This window comes from Somniosus microcephalus, unplaced genomic scaffold (genome assembly GCF_052327205.1).
Source record: "Somniosus microcephalus isolate GS21.2 unplaced genomic scaffold, FLI_Smic_1.0 unresolved_chr8, whole genome shotgun sequence".
In the NCBI taxonomy this organism is placed as follows: domain Eukaryota; kingdom Metazoa; phylum Chordata; class Chondrichthyes; order Squaliformes; family Somniosidae; genus Somniosus; species Somniosus microcephalus.
The window spans coordinates 9,327,777-9,342,576 of NW_028225186.1; the positions used below are offsets into that span (position 1 = coordinate 9,327,777).

Below are 14,800 nucleotides of genomic sequence, written 5' to 3' on the forward strand. Positions count from 1 at the left end.
TACCTGGAAACCCCTGGTGTGAAGGTGATTGAAGGTAATTCCCAGATACCGCTGGTGGGACATTGATTACAGGTAATGCCCGGATACCGCTGGTGGGACGCTATATACAGGTAATGCCCAGATACCACTGGTGGGACAGTGATTACAGGTAATGGCCAGATACCCCTGGTGGGACAGCGATTACAGGTCATGCCCAGATGCCCCTGGTGGGAAGGTGATTACAGGTAATGCACAGATACCCTTGGTGGGACAGTGATTGAAGGTAATGCCCGGATATCCCTTGTTGGACTGTGATTACTGGTAATGCCCACATACCACTGGTTTGAAGGTGAATACTGGTAATGCCCGGATAATCCTGGTGGGAGAGTCATTACAGCTAATGCTCAGCTACCCCTGGTGGGACAGTGAATATAGTTAATGCCCAGGTACCACTGCTGGGACAGTGATTGCAGGTAATGCCCAGATACCCCTGGTGGGATGGTGATTACAGGTAATGCCCAGATACTCCTGGTGGAATGGTGATTACAGGTAATGCCCAGTTACCCCTGATGGGACAGTGATTACAGGTAATGCACAGATACCGCTGGTGGGACAGTGATTACAGATAATGCCCGGATACCTCTTGTTGGACCGTAATTACTGGTAATGCCCAGATACCACTGGTGTGAAGATGATTACTGGTAATGCCCGGATAATCCTGGTGGGAGAGTCATTACAGCTAATGACCAGATACCCCTGGTGGGACAATGAAGACAGTTAATGCCCAGATACTCCTGGTGGGATGGTGATTACAGGTAATGCCCAGATACCCCTGGTGTGATGGTGATTACAGGTAATGCCCAGTTACCCCTGGTGGAACACTGATTACAGGTGATACCCGGATACCCCTGGTTGGATGGTGATTACAGGTAATGCCCGATAACCGCGGTTCTCTGTGGAATGAAGCACGCTGTCAGCCCCAGGGCTTTCCTCAGACGGTTGTGTGCTGTTCTCGCCCACCCCTGGAATATGGCCCTCCAGACTGATGCACAGCGAGTCAGCTACAGATTAAGAACATACAGCCCATCGTGGACTGAGCAATTGGGCGGCAGCTCATCAGCCCGGCTTCCACATCTGTGTGGTCCAAAGACTGGAGGAAAGGCTGCCGAGACTGCAGAAGATAAATGAGCCCAAGGCAATGATTAAGCGGGCACTGGCACTGCTGACAGAGGCAGGAGAGAACCAGTGCCCTCAGCCCCTGTACATTTATAGCACTGCTCTGTCTATCGGACACCAGCGGGTAGCAGCATTGACTGAAAATGAGGAATATGATACTGAAATCCACACACCCATCACTATGTTACAAAATCATTTTAAAAGACTTGCATTTCTATACCACCATTCACCACCTCAGGACTTCCAAAACTCTTCACAGCCAATGATGTACTTTTTGAAATGCAGTCACTGTTGTAATGTAGGACACGTGGAAGACAGTTCGCGCACAGCTAGCTCCCACTAACAGCAATGTGATATGGCCAGTTAATCTGTTCTTTCGTCATGTTGATTGAGGGATAATTATTGGCCCAGGACACCAGGGAGAATGATCCTACTCTCTTTCGAATAGTGGCCGTGGGATTGTTTACATCCACCTGAGAGAACAGACTAATGCCTCAGTTTAATGTCTCATCAGAAAGACGGCACCTCCTACAGTGCGGCACTCCCTCACTTCCGACGGTGCAGTGGTGCCTCAGTACTTCGCCTCCGATAGTGCAGCACTCCATCAGTACTGACCCTCCAACTGTGCAGCACTCCCACAGTCCTGCCCCTCCGAGAGTGCTGCGCTCCCTCAGTCCTGCACCTCCAACAGTGCAGCGCTCCCTCAGTACTGACACACCGACACTGCAGCGCTCCCTCAGTACTGACCATCCAATAGTGCAGCGCTCCCTCAGTACTGCCCCTCTGACAGTACAGCGCTCCCTCAGTACTGCCCCTCCGACAGTGCGGCACTCCCTCAGTGCAGACCCTCCGACATTGAAGTGTTCCCTCAGTACAGACACAATAGTGCAGTGCACCCTCAGTACTGGCCCTCCAGCTGTGCGTCGCACACTCAGTACTGCCCCTCCAACAGTGTGGCTATCCCTCAGTACTGACCCCCCAACAGTGCAGCGCACCCTCAGTACTGCAACTCCGATAGCGCAGCGCTCACTCAGTACGTTCCGTTCGACAGTGCAGCGCTCTCTCAGTACTACTTCCCATCCGACAGTGCAGAGTTCCGTCAGTACTGCCCCTCCAACAGTGAAACACTCCCTCAGTACTGCCCCCGAAAATGCAGTGCTCCCTCAGTACTGCCCCTCCGACAGTGCAGCGCTCCCTCAGTACGGCCCCTCCAACAATGCAGCGCTCCCTCTGTACTGCCCGTCTGAAAGTGCATCGCTCCCTCAGTACTGCCCCTATGACATTGCAGCACTCCCTCAGTAGTGTCCCTCTAACAGTGCAGCGCTCCCATGTTATTGCCCATCCGAGAGTGCAGCAGCCCCTCAGTACAGCCCCTCCGACATTGCAGCACTCCCTCAGTTCTGCCCCTGCGACAGTGTGGCAATCGCTTAGCACAGCCCCCCTGACAGTGCAGTGCTCCCTCAGTACTCCCCCTCCAACAGTGCAGCGCTCCTTCAGATCCGCCCCTCCAACATTGCAGCGCTCCCTGAGAACCGCCCCTCCAACAGTGCAGTGCTCCCTCAGTACCGCCCCTCCGACAGTGCAGCCCTCCCTCTGTACTGCCCTTCCAACAGTGCAGCGTTCCCTCGGTACTGCACTGGCAGTGTCAGCCTGGATTTTTATGTTTAATTCTCCGAAGTGGGACTATGAACCCACAACCTTCTGACTCAGAAACGAGATTCCGACCCACTGAGCCGCAACTGACTCAATCCAGACATCATATGCCACAAGCGTAATAAACCTTGGGGCGTTCTTAAACACGTTCCCATTGTTACTGGCTGGTGAATCACGGAATCCAGTTTGGAAGTCTCACCCGCTGGTCTCTCCATCCAATCCCCGTCAGTGTCGCTGGGCTTTCTGCCGGAGTGACTGCAGGAGACCAGCGATGATCCCATGGGATCTCGGGACGGGAATGTTACAGCGTGGCTCACGCATGGCTCGCAGTCGCAAGAGGCCCTGCCTCGATATTTATAAAATTGTTCAGTGTTTGAATTGTGCCGTATCCCTTTCGAGATGCTGGACAGGAGGGTGGGCAGTACAAGGCTTCAGGCTGCAGGAATTTATCAATGGACTGGTCAGGTGGGCAGAACAGAGACAAATGCAATTCAATTCGGAGAAGTGTGAGGTAATGCATTTGGGGAGTGCTAACAATGCAAAGGGATACACATTAAATGGTAGGACACTGAGAAGTACAGAAGATCAGAGGGACCTTGGAGAGCAGGTCCACATATCCCTGAAAGTAGCAGGACAGGTAGATAAGGTGGTTAAGAAGGCATAGGGCATACTTTCCGTTATTAGCCGAGGCATAGAATATAAGAGCAGGGAGGTTATGCTTGAACTGTATAAAACACTCGTTAGGCCATAGCGAGAATACTGTGTGCCGTTCAGGTCACCACATTAAAGGAAGGATGTGATTGCACTATGAAAGGTGCGGAGGAGATTTACGAGGATGTTGCTTGGGCTGGGGAATTTTAGCTATGAGGAACGATTGGATAGGCTGGGGTTGCTTTCTTTGGAACAGAGGAGGCCGAACGGAGACCTAATTGAGCTGTATAAAATTATGAGGGGCCTCGATAGTTTGGATAGGAAGGATTTATTACCCTTAGCAGAAGGGTCAATAACCAGGGGGCATAGTTCTAAAGTAATTGGTCGGAGGTTGAGAGGGGAGCTGAGGTGAAATATTTTCACCCAGAATCTGGAACTCACTGCCTCAAAAGGTGGTCGAGGCAGTAACCCTCATCACCATTAAAAAGTACTTGGATATGCACCTGAAGTGCCATAACCTACAGGGCTACGGACCAAGAGCTGGAATGTGTGATTAGATTGGATAGCTCTTGTCGCCTGGCACAGACAGGATGAGCCGAATGACCTCCTTCTGTGCTGTAAATTTCGATGATTCTATGATAAGGATACACGGGTGTGTTATATCCAGACTAGTCATTTGCCGCTTCATCCGTTGTTGAATAAATTACCTCAAGTGTCAACCGTGGCTAGCGGGTAGCACACTTGCCTCTGAGTCAGAAGGGCAGGGGTTCATCTACCCAACAACGTGGCTGATTACCCGGGTATGTCCAATCCACATAAAAGAAATAAATCATTGCCCAATCATTCCACTCCCAATCCATAGTAAAGTGATGGAAGAAATCATCAATAATGTCATCAATCTTAAACCGCTCACCAATAATTCACACACTGTTAATCTGGCTAATAACCTGCTTATCGATATCCTGCTCACCCACTGTGCTGCCTTCCTTTAGGTGAATGTAAGAGAATGCCTTTCAGTTAGCTAAATGTATATTCACAGTAAGCTGTGTTTCCACGTATTTTGTTAAGTTACATGCCAAATGTACTGTGTTGCTCAGGCGTACCTAAATTTGTGTATGCATATCAGTTATGTGCTTGTGATCTAATGTGTGCTTCCATTTCTGTATTGTATTTCAGTTGCACAATAAGAATCTTTCAGTAAATTTTACAAGAAAAGTCAAGCCTTGTGATTTTTATGGGAAGATATCAAGTTGTTAGCTACCTGTCTAGCTCTGCATAGGAATGCGCTGCAAGGGCAAAATACCCACCCTCACTTCGAGATCCGCCCAGAATCACCACGGCTCCACAATAAGAAATTCGATGTCTGCAACGGTTTGAACACAGCGAAACGACCCCAGGCAGTAAGCAGACAAATTAGATCAGAGCCCAGTCGAAGTAGATATGAGGAGGGGAGACAGAAGGCTGTGTTTGAAGCGGTGGGTTTTAGAGGAGGAACGGGTGATGTAGAGGCGTAGGGGATCCCAGAGTGTGGGCTCTAGGTGGCTGAAGGCATGGCCGCCAATAGTGGGATGAAGAGAGGCCTGCAGCGGGTAGGTTTGCAAGAGTCAGAGGGCTGGAGCTAGTTACAGAGATAGGGAGGTAAGAGGGATTTGAACACAAGAAAGATAATTCTAAAATCGAGGAGATGCCAGACGGAGAGCCAACGTAAATCATCGAGTGCAGGGGGGTGATGGGTGAACGGGATTTGGTGCCAGTCAGGATACGGACAACAGCTGAATTTTACGGAGGGTGGAAGATGGGAGGCCGGCAAGGAGAGCATTGGAACAGGCGAGTCTAGAAGTAACAAAGTCATGGATGAGGGTTTCAGCAGCAGATAAGCTGAGGTGGGGGCAGAGTCGGGCGATGTTAGATTTTGGTCGGAAGTTCACCTTCGGCTTGAATAGAACACTGAGGCTGCGAAGAGTGTGGATCAGCCTCAGTCAGTGGCCAGGGGGAGAGCTGGCATCCGAAGCTAGTGAAGAGAGTGTGTGGCGGGGACCGAGGACAAAGGCATATTTTCCCCCAATATTTAACAGGACGAAGTTTCTCCACAGACAGAACTGGATGTCAACGTGACAAATCATAGGCAGTGGAGTGGTCGAGAGAGGTGGTGGTGATATCAGCGTACATGTGGAAAAGGATGATGTGTTATCGAATGATTTCTCCGAGGGGCAGCATGTAGATGAGAACTAGCAGGGGGCCAAGAATAGATTCTTGGGGGACACCTGAGGTGACAGTGCTGGAGTGGGACGAGAAGCCATTAAAGGAGATTCACCGGCTCCAATTAGGTAGTAAGGGTACTACCAGGAGAGGGCTGTCCCACCCCGCTGGACAACAGTGGGGAGTCGTTGGAGGAGGATGGAGTGGCCAACCGTGTCAAAGGCTGCAGTCTGGTTGAGATGGACGAGGAAAAACAGTTCACCAAGGTCAAAGTCACAGAGGATGTCATTTGTGATTTTATGGGGCCGTTTTACATAAGAATATAAGAAACAGGAGCAGGATTAGGCCAATCGGCCCCTCGAGCCTGTACCGCAATTCAATAAGATCATGGCTGATCTGATCCTAACCGCCAATCTACTATCACATAAAAATCTCCTGAATCTATCAGAATTAGACACACGCAATAGGAGTAGGATCAGGCTACACGGCCCCTGGGCCCGCTCCGCTATCCACAGGGCCAGGACCGTTCCGAACCAAGACTCATGTCCAAATTCCTGCCCACTCCCCATAACCATTATTCCCTTTACTTCTAGGAAACTGTCTATTTCTGTTTTAAATTTATGCAATGATGTAGCTTCTACAGCTTTTTGGGGCAGCATATTCCATGGACCTACCACCCTCTGAGTGAAGTAGTTCCTCCTGATCTCAGTTTTGAAAGAGCAGCCCCTTATTCTAAAACTATGCCCCCTAGTTCTAGTTTCACCCATCATCGGGAACATCCTCCCCGCATCTACCCGATCCAACCCCTGCAGAATCTTATATGTTTCAATAAGATCGCATCTCATTCTTCTGAACTCCAATGAGTAGAGTCCCAATCGACTCAACCTCTCCTCATATGTCCATCCCCTCAACCCCGGGATTAACTGAGTGAACCTTCTTTGTACTGACTCGAGAGCAAGTATGTCTTTTCTTAAGTAGGACACCAAAACTGTATGCAGTATTCCAGGTGCGGTCTCACCAATACCTTGTACAACTGAAGTAATACCTCCCTATTTCTATATTCTATCCCCCTAGCAATGAAAGCCAACATTCCATTGGCCTTCTTAATCATTTGCTGCACCTGCATACTAACCTTTTGTGTTTCGTGCACCAGGACCCCCAGATTCCTTTGTACTTCAGTACTTTCAAGTTTCTTGCCATTAAGATAATAACTTGCTCTATGATTATTCCTGCCAAAGTGCATACCCTCACACTTTCCAGTATTGTATTCCATCTGCCAAATCTCTGCCCACTTATTTAGCCTGTCTATGTCCCCTTGCAGGTTTTTTATGTCCTCCTCACTCACTACTTTCCCTCCCATCTTAGTATCATCTGCATACTTTGATATATTACACTCGGTCCCCTCCTCCAAATCGTTAATATAGATTGTAAAGAGTTGGGCACCCAGCACTGACCCCTGTGGAACACCACTAGTTACTGATTGCCGGTCCGAGAATGAACCATTTAACCCAACTCTCTGCCTTCTGTTAGATATCCAATCCTCTATCCATGTCGGAATATTATCCCCAATCCCGTGATTTTTTATCTTAAGCAATAATCTTTTGTGTGGCACCTTGTCAAATGCCTGTTGGAAGTCTAAATACACTACGTCCACTGGTTCCCCTTTATCAACCCTATATGTTACTTCCTCAAAGAACTCCAGCAAATTTGTCAAACATGACTTCCCCTTCATAAAACCATGCTGACTTTGTCCTATTAAATTATGATTATCCAAATGTCCTGTTACTGTCTCCTTAATAATGGACTCCAATATTTTACCTACCACAGATGTTAGGCTAACCGGTTTATAGTTTCCCGCCTTCTGTCTACAGCCCTTTTTAAATAAGGGCGTTACATTAGCAGTTTTCCAGTCTGCCGGGAACTTTGCTGAATCCAGGGAGTTTTGCAAAATTATTACCAATGCATCCACAATCCCTACCGCCACTTCCCTCAAGACCCTAGGATGTAAGCCATCAGGTCCATGTGATTATCCGCCTTGAGTCCCATTATTTTACCGAGTAGCACTTCCTTACTGATTTTGATCGTGTTTAGCTCCTCCTCCCCTATAGCCCCCTGTTTGTCCAGTGTTGGGATATTCTTAGTGTCTTCTACTGTAAAGACTGATACAAAATATTCATTCAGTGTTTTTGCCATCTCCATATTTCACACCATTAATTTCCCGGTCTCATCCTCTAAGGGACCAACATTTACTTTAGCTATCCTTTCTCTTTTTATATAACTATAATAACTCTTACCATCTGTTTGTATATTTTTTGCTAATTTACTTTCATAATCTATCTCCCCTTTCTTAATCAATCTTTTTGTTATTTTTTGCTGTCTTTTAAAGTTTTCCCAATCCTCTATCCTCCCACTAGATTTGGCTACCTTATATGCCCTTGTCTTTAGTCGAATACTATCCTTAATTGCTTTACTTTGCCACGGATGGCTGTCTTTTCTTTTACACCCTTTTCTGCTCAGTGGAATATTTTTTTTTGGATGTCGTAAAATAACTCGTTAAATGTACACCACTGATCATGTGTCGTCTTACCCTTTAATCTATTGACCCAATCCACTCTACTCAATTCCTCTCTCATACCTTCATAGTCTCCTTTATTCAAGCTTAGCACGCTTGTTTGAGATCCAAGCTTCTCACCCTCTAATTGAATATGGAATTCAACCATGTTATGGTCACTCATTCCAAGGGGATCCTTTACTCGGACATTTTTAATTAATCCTGTCTCGTTACACAGGACCAGATCTAAGGTTGCTTGCCCCCTGGCCGGTTCAGTTACATACTGCTCAAGAAACCCATCCCTAATACACTCAATGAACTCATCCTCAAGGCAGCCCTGCCCAATTTGATATATCCATTTAATATGATAGTTAAAATCTCCCATAATTATAGATGATCCCTTATTACAAGCCTAAACTATTTCCTGATTGATACTCCTTCCAACAGAGTTGCAACTGTTCGGAGGCCAATAGACTACGCCAACTAGTGTTTTTTTCCCCTTATTATTCCTTACCTCCAACCAAACTGTTTCATTATCCTGATCTTTTGACCCAATATAATTTCTCTGTATTACAGTAATTCCTTCCTTTATTAACATAGCCACCCCACCTCCCCTTCCTTCCTGCCTGTCCTTCCTGTTCGTTAAATAACCTGGTATGTTTAATTCCCAGGCATTGTCACCCTGCAGCCATGTTTCTGTAATGGCCACATGAGCATTCCCATATGTAGTTATTTGTGCCATTTACTCGTCTATTTTGTTACGAATGCTACGTGCATTCAGATAGAGAACTTTCAAATGTGTTTTGTGACACTTAGTTCCTGCTTTTGCCCTTTTTATTACTTCACCTTTTACTCCATGCCTTCTGCCCCTTCCTGATACACTCTGGTTTTTAATTTCCCCACTGCTACCTAAGTCTATGACCTTCTTTGTTGTCATTTTTATTGTTTTCTCTCTCGGAAACTCTCCCCCACTAGTTAGCTTAAAGCCCTCTTTACAGCCCTAGTTATATGATCTGCCAGGACTCAAGTCCCAGCACTGGCCAAGTGAAGCCCAACCGAACAGAACAGCTCCCTCCTGCCCCAGTACTGGTGCCAGTGTCCCAGGAAGCAAAACCCATTTCTCCCACACCAGACTTTGAGCCACGCATTTAACTCTCTAACTTTATTTGTCCTAGCCAAATTCGCTCGTGGCTCAGGTAATAATCCAGAGATTGTTATCCTTGAGGTTCTCTTTTTTAATTTGACCCCTAGCTGCTCATACTCCTTTAACAGAACCGGCTTACTAGTCCTATCTACGTCGTTTGTACCAACATTGACCACGACAACTGGATCCACCCCCTCCCATTGCAAGTTTCTGTCCAGCCCAGAGGAGATGTCCTTAACCCTGGCACTGGGTAGGCAACACAGCCTTCGGGACTCTCGCTCTCGGCTGCAGAAAGCTCTACCTATCCCTCTAATAATACCATCCCCCACCACTACAACATTCCGAGTTACTCCCCCCTCTTGAATGGCCCCCGTTCCATGGTGCTGTGGCCAGGTTGCTCATCCTACCTGCAGTCCCTGCTCCCGTCCCCACAGGGAGTAAGAACCTCGAACCTGTTGGTCAAGAGCAAGGGCTGCGGCTCCTCCAGCTCTACCTCCTGGATCCCCATACCTGCCTCACTCGTAGTCACACCGTCCTGTCCCTGACCATGGGCTACATCTGAATTACTTAACTTAATAGGTGTGACCACCTCCTGATCCACAGTGTCCAGGTACTTCTCCCCCTCCCTGATGTGTCACAGTGTCTGAAGATCAGACTCCAGCTCATCAACACGGTGCTGGAGTTCCTTGAGCAGCAGACACTTGTCAGAGACATAATCACCGTGAGCCTCAATAGGTGTTCACCGGCTCCCACATCTCGCAACAGTAACACATCACCTGCTCCATTCTATGTAATTAATTAAATTTTTTATTGTTAGTTATGGACACACTCTGCCCGATTTTAGATGCTAGTATCCCCTTTCATTAATTGGATTTAAATTAAATCAATCCCTCTAGTTACACCAGTTAAATGGTTTACCAACAGTCACTCTACACCAGAAAGGCCTTGGTACACCACAGCAACCTTAAAATCTATAAACCACAGACTTAAAGTTTTAAAATGGGAGAAATACTCCAACCAATCACCTACCTGTTTTGTGGTGACGTCACACCTTGAATACTTTTTACCTCTCCCCTTGCCTGAGATTGAAGATTGGTGAGGCCTACCTGAGCCTATGGGGCCTCTTGTAGTCGCTCTGCCGCGCTGCTCCGCCTCCACCCGCTGCCGCACTGAGGCCTACCTGAGCCTATGGGGCCTCTTGTAGTCGCTCTGCCGCGCTGCTCCGCCTCCACCCGCTGCCGCACTGAGGCCTACCTGAGCCTATGGGGCCTCTTGTAGTCGCTCTGCCGCGCTGCTCCGCCTCCACCCACTGCCGCACTGAGGCCTATCTGAGCCTCTGGGGCCTCTTGTCGTCGCTGTGCCGCGCTGCTCCGCCTCCACCCGCTGCCGTACTGAGGCCTATCTGAGCCTATGGGGCCTCTTGTAGTCGCTCTGCCGCGCTGCTCCGCCTCCACCCGCAGCCGCACTGAGGCCTATCTGAGCCTATGGGGCCTCTTGTAGTCGCTCTGCCGCGCTGCTCCGCCTCCACCCGCAGCCGCACTGAGGCCTATCTGAGCCTCTGGGGCCTCTTGTAGTCGCTCTGCGGCGCTGCTCCGCCTCCACCCGCTGCCGCACTGAGGCCTACCTGAGCCGATGGGACCTCTTGTAGTCGCTCTGCCGCGCTGCTCCGCCTCCACCCGCTGCCGCACTGAGGCCTATCTGAGCCTCTGGGGCCTCTTGTCGTCGCTGTGCCGCGCTGCTCCGCCTCCACCCGCTGTCGATGCCGCACTGAGGCCTACCTGAGCCTGTGGGGCCTCTTGTAGTCGCTCTGCCGCGCTGCTCCGCCTCCACCCGCTGCCGATGCCACACTGAGCGCTGTGCTTAGTGCTGTGAGATGGGCGGAAACCTGAATGGAGAGATGCAAACATGATGCTGCGGGAAAGATGGGCACGGATTTGAGAGGCGACAACACATTCATGATCTCAGCCCATCAATTTCAGCTGCTTCATCAATGACCATCCTTCTGTCTGAATGCGGCAATTCTAGTGATTAGTTTCATTCACAAACTCCTCCAGTAATGCAGCAACCCATAGCCTCTGCGTGCCAGTCGTGCCTCAGTGTATCTCACTCCCTCGCTTCTGCATCAGGGGCTTCCATGCCGGAGGATTGGGACACTGACAACAGAACAGGAGAGAGCTGGATTGAGCGGGAGAGTGCGTCAGTTAGCGGGAGAGCTGGAGTGAGCTAGATTGAGCTGGAGTGATTGGGAGACTGCTGGGGGTGCTTGAGGGAGCTGGAGAGTGCAGTGGGAGCAGGAGTGAGGTACAGTGAGCTGGGCTGAGCAGGACAGTGCTGAAGGGAGCTGGAGTGAGCGAGAGTGCACTGGTGTGTTCAGGAGAGTGCTGTGTGAGCTGGAGTGAGGTAGTGAGAGCTGGAGTGAGCTGGAGTGAGCTGGTGTGTTCAGGAGAATACTGTAGGAAATGGAGTGAGCTAGAGTGAGCGGGAGAGTGCTGCTGGAGCTGGATTGAGCTAGTGTGAGCGGGAGAGTGCTGGAGGGAGCTGGAGGGAGCTGGAGAGTGCTGGGGAGCTGGAGTGAGCTAGTATGAGCGGTAGAGTGCTGCTGGAGCTTGAGTGAGCTCGTGTGAGCGGGAGAGTGCTGGAGGAGCTGGAGTGAGGGGGAGCATGCTGGGGGAGCTGGAGGGAGCGGGAGGGTGCTGGGGCAGCTGGAGTGATGTAGAGAGTGCGCGAGAGTGCTGGCAAAAAATGGAGTGAGCTGGAGAGAGGATGAGTGAGCAGGAGAGTGCTGGGGGAGCTGGAGTGAGCAGGAGAATGTTGCGGAAGCTAAAGGGAGCTGAAGTAAGCTGGAGTCAGCTGAGGGAGTTGGAGTGAGCAGGGGAGTGCTGCGGTAGCTGCAGGTTGCTGGGGGAGCTGGAGTGAGCTGGAGATTGCTGGGGAGTGCTGGTGGAACTGCAGTTAGCACGAGAGTCCTGAGGGATCTGGAGAGTGCTGGAGGGAGCTAGAGTTAGCGAGAGAGTGCTGGATTGAGCGGGAGGGTGCTGGAGTGAGCTAGAATGAGCTGGAGAGTGCTGGAGTGAGCTGGAGTGTGCTGGAGAGAGGTGGAGAGTGCTGGAGTGAGCTAGAATGAGCTGGAGAGTGCTGGAGTGAGCTCCAGTGTGCTGGAGAGAGCTGGAGAATGCAGGAGTGAACTAGAGTTAGCGGGTGAGTGCTGGATTGAGCTGGAGAGTGCTCGAGAATGCTGTAGTGAGCTGGAGAGTGCTGGAATTCGGTAGAGCGAGCGTGAGAGTGCTGGGGAGCTGGAGTGAATGGGAGAGTGCAGGAGGTAGCTGGAGTGAGCTTGGGGGAGTTGGAGGGAACTCGAGTGAGCTGTAGAGTGCTGGGGGAGCCAGAGTGAGCGGGAGTTAGTCAGTCCTACTCACAGCATTATTCTCATTAGGCATTTGCATTCAGGAGCTGACCTTGTGTCCTTCATACACTGCTCTAACTGACTCGAAACTAACGCTTTGAACATCACGCAAAATCAGTGGACATATTCTGAACTTGAGCTATTGTGAACCAGGTGCAGAGCGTATGTCTTCAGTTCCCTGCGTGGCAAATATCCGAAACAGAATCACACACAATCGACAGACCAACTCTGCTAAAACTCGTTCTCCGCACACTGACATTCCCCAGCCAACAGCTTTAAAATCCATTCTAGCTACACCCCTCACCTGTAAACCCCAGCCCAGCCCTCAGCTATGCACCCCAGCCCAAGCCTCACTTGTAAAACACAGCCCAACACTCACCTGTTCACCACCAGCCCAACCCTCACCTATAAACCCCGGCGCTCCCCTCACCTGTATACCCCCATCCCAACACTCACCTGTACACCCCAGCCCACCACTCACCTGTACACCACAGCCCACCCCCTCACCTGTACAGCCCAGTCGAAACCTCACCTTTACACATCGGGCCACACCTCAGCTCTACACCCCAGCCCATCCATCACCTGAACAACTCAGCCCACCCCCGCAACTGTACAGCCATGTCGAACACTCACCTATACACCCCTTCCCACCCTCACCTGTACACCTTCATCCCAACAATCTCCTGTAAACCCCATCCAACACTCACTAGTACACACCAGCCCATCCGGCAGCTATACACCCAAGCCCACCCCATAAGCTGTGCACCCCAGGCCAACACTCACCTGTATACCACATCCCACCCCTTCACCTATAAACCACAGCCCACCACTCACCTATACACCACAGCCCAAACCTCTCCTGCACACCCCAGACCTTCACTCACCTTTACACCACAGCCCATCCCTCCTCTGTACACCCAAGCCCACCACTCACATGTAAACCCCAGCCCAGCCTCTCACCTGTACTCCCCACCCGAACACTGACCTGTAAACACCAGCCCACTACTTCACCTGTACACCACAGCAAATCCCTCATCTGTACACCCCATCTCAACACTCACTTGCACATCCCAACCCCATCTCTCACCTGTAAACAACAGCCCACCCCTCATTTGTTCACCCCAGACCAACCCTCATCCGTAAACCCCAGCACACCCCTTGACCTGTATACCACAGCCCAACCCTCACATGTACACCCCAGCACAAGCCTCACCTGTAAACCCCTACCCACCTGCTCCCTTTAACATCCCAGCACAACATTCCCCTGTACACACCAGCCCAACCTCTCTAGCCAGAATAAAATGGAAACAAAGATTGACAGTAAAAAATATAACGGAAGAATGGGTCATCCTTAAGGAAGAGATGTTCCAAGTTCACGCTAGGTACATTCTAACAAGAGAGAAGGGTAAGGGAACCAAAGCAAGGCTTCCTAGATGACGGTGGAGAAAGAGAAGATGATGAAACAAAGAAGAGGGTGTATGATGAATGTCAGGTGAATTCTTCAAGGGAGAACCAGACCAAATACGATAAGATGAGAGGGGAAGTGAAGATGAAAATAAGATTGGAAAACAGAGAATATGAAAGTAGAATTGTGGTTAACATATAAGGGAACCCATACATCTTCTACCAGCATGTAAACAGTAAGCGGCTAGTAAAAGGCAGGGTGGGGTCTATTCGGGAAAAATACTGTGGTACATGCTTAGAGGAGCAGGGCAGGGCTAGAATACTCAATGAGTACTTTGTATCAGTGGTTTCTAAGGAGGTGGATGCTGACAAAATATCAGTAGAAGTGAAAAAGGTAGAAGCAATGGAATAAGGTGAAAATTTATCGACAGGAAGTTCTAGAAAGGCTGGATCTGCTTAGAGTGGATAAGTCGCCTTGTCCAGATGGCTTACTTCCCAGGTTGCTAAGGGAACTGGGGGAGAAGATAGCGGAAATGCTCGCATTAATTTTCCAATCTTCCCTAAATGCGGGGGAGGTGCCTGAGGATTGAAAATTGGCAAAATTGACATTATTGTTCAAGAAAGGGTGTAAGGGCAATCC

At 49.7% G+C, this 14,800-nt stretch overlaps 1 protein-coding gene across 1 annotated transcript in view; it reads left to right on the top strand.

The window, feature by feature from the left end:
* Window positions 1–14,800, top strand: part of LOC147085400 (uncharacterized) — a 327,863-nt gene that overhangs the window by 169,767 nt on the left and 143,296 nt on the right. Inside the window, exon 5 of the mRNA XM_085979140.1 lies at window positions 1,731–2,197. Coding sequence (XP_085835266.1) covers window positions 1,731–2,197 — 467 coding nt within the window. The remainder of the gene's footprint in view (window positions 1–1,730; window positions 2,198–14,800) is intronic.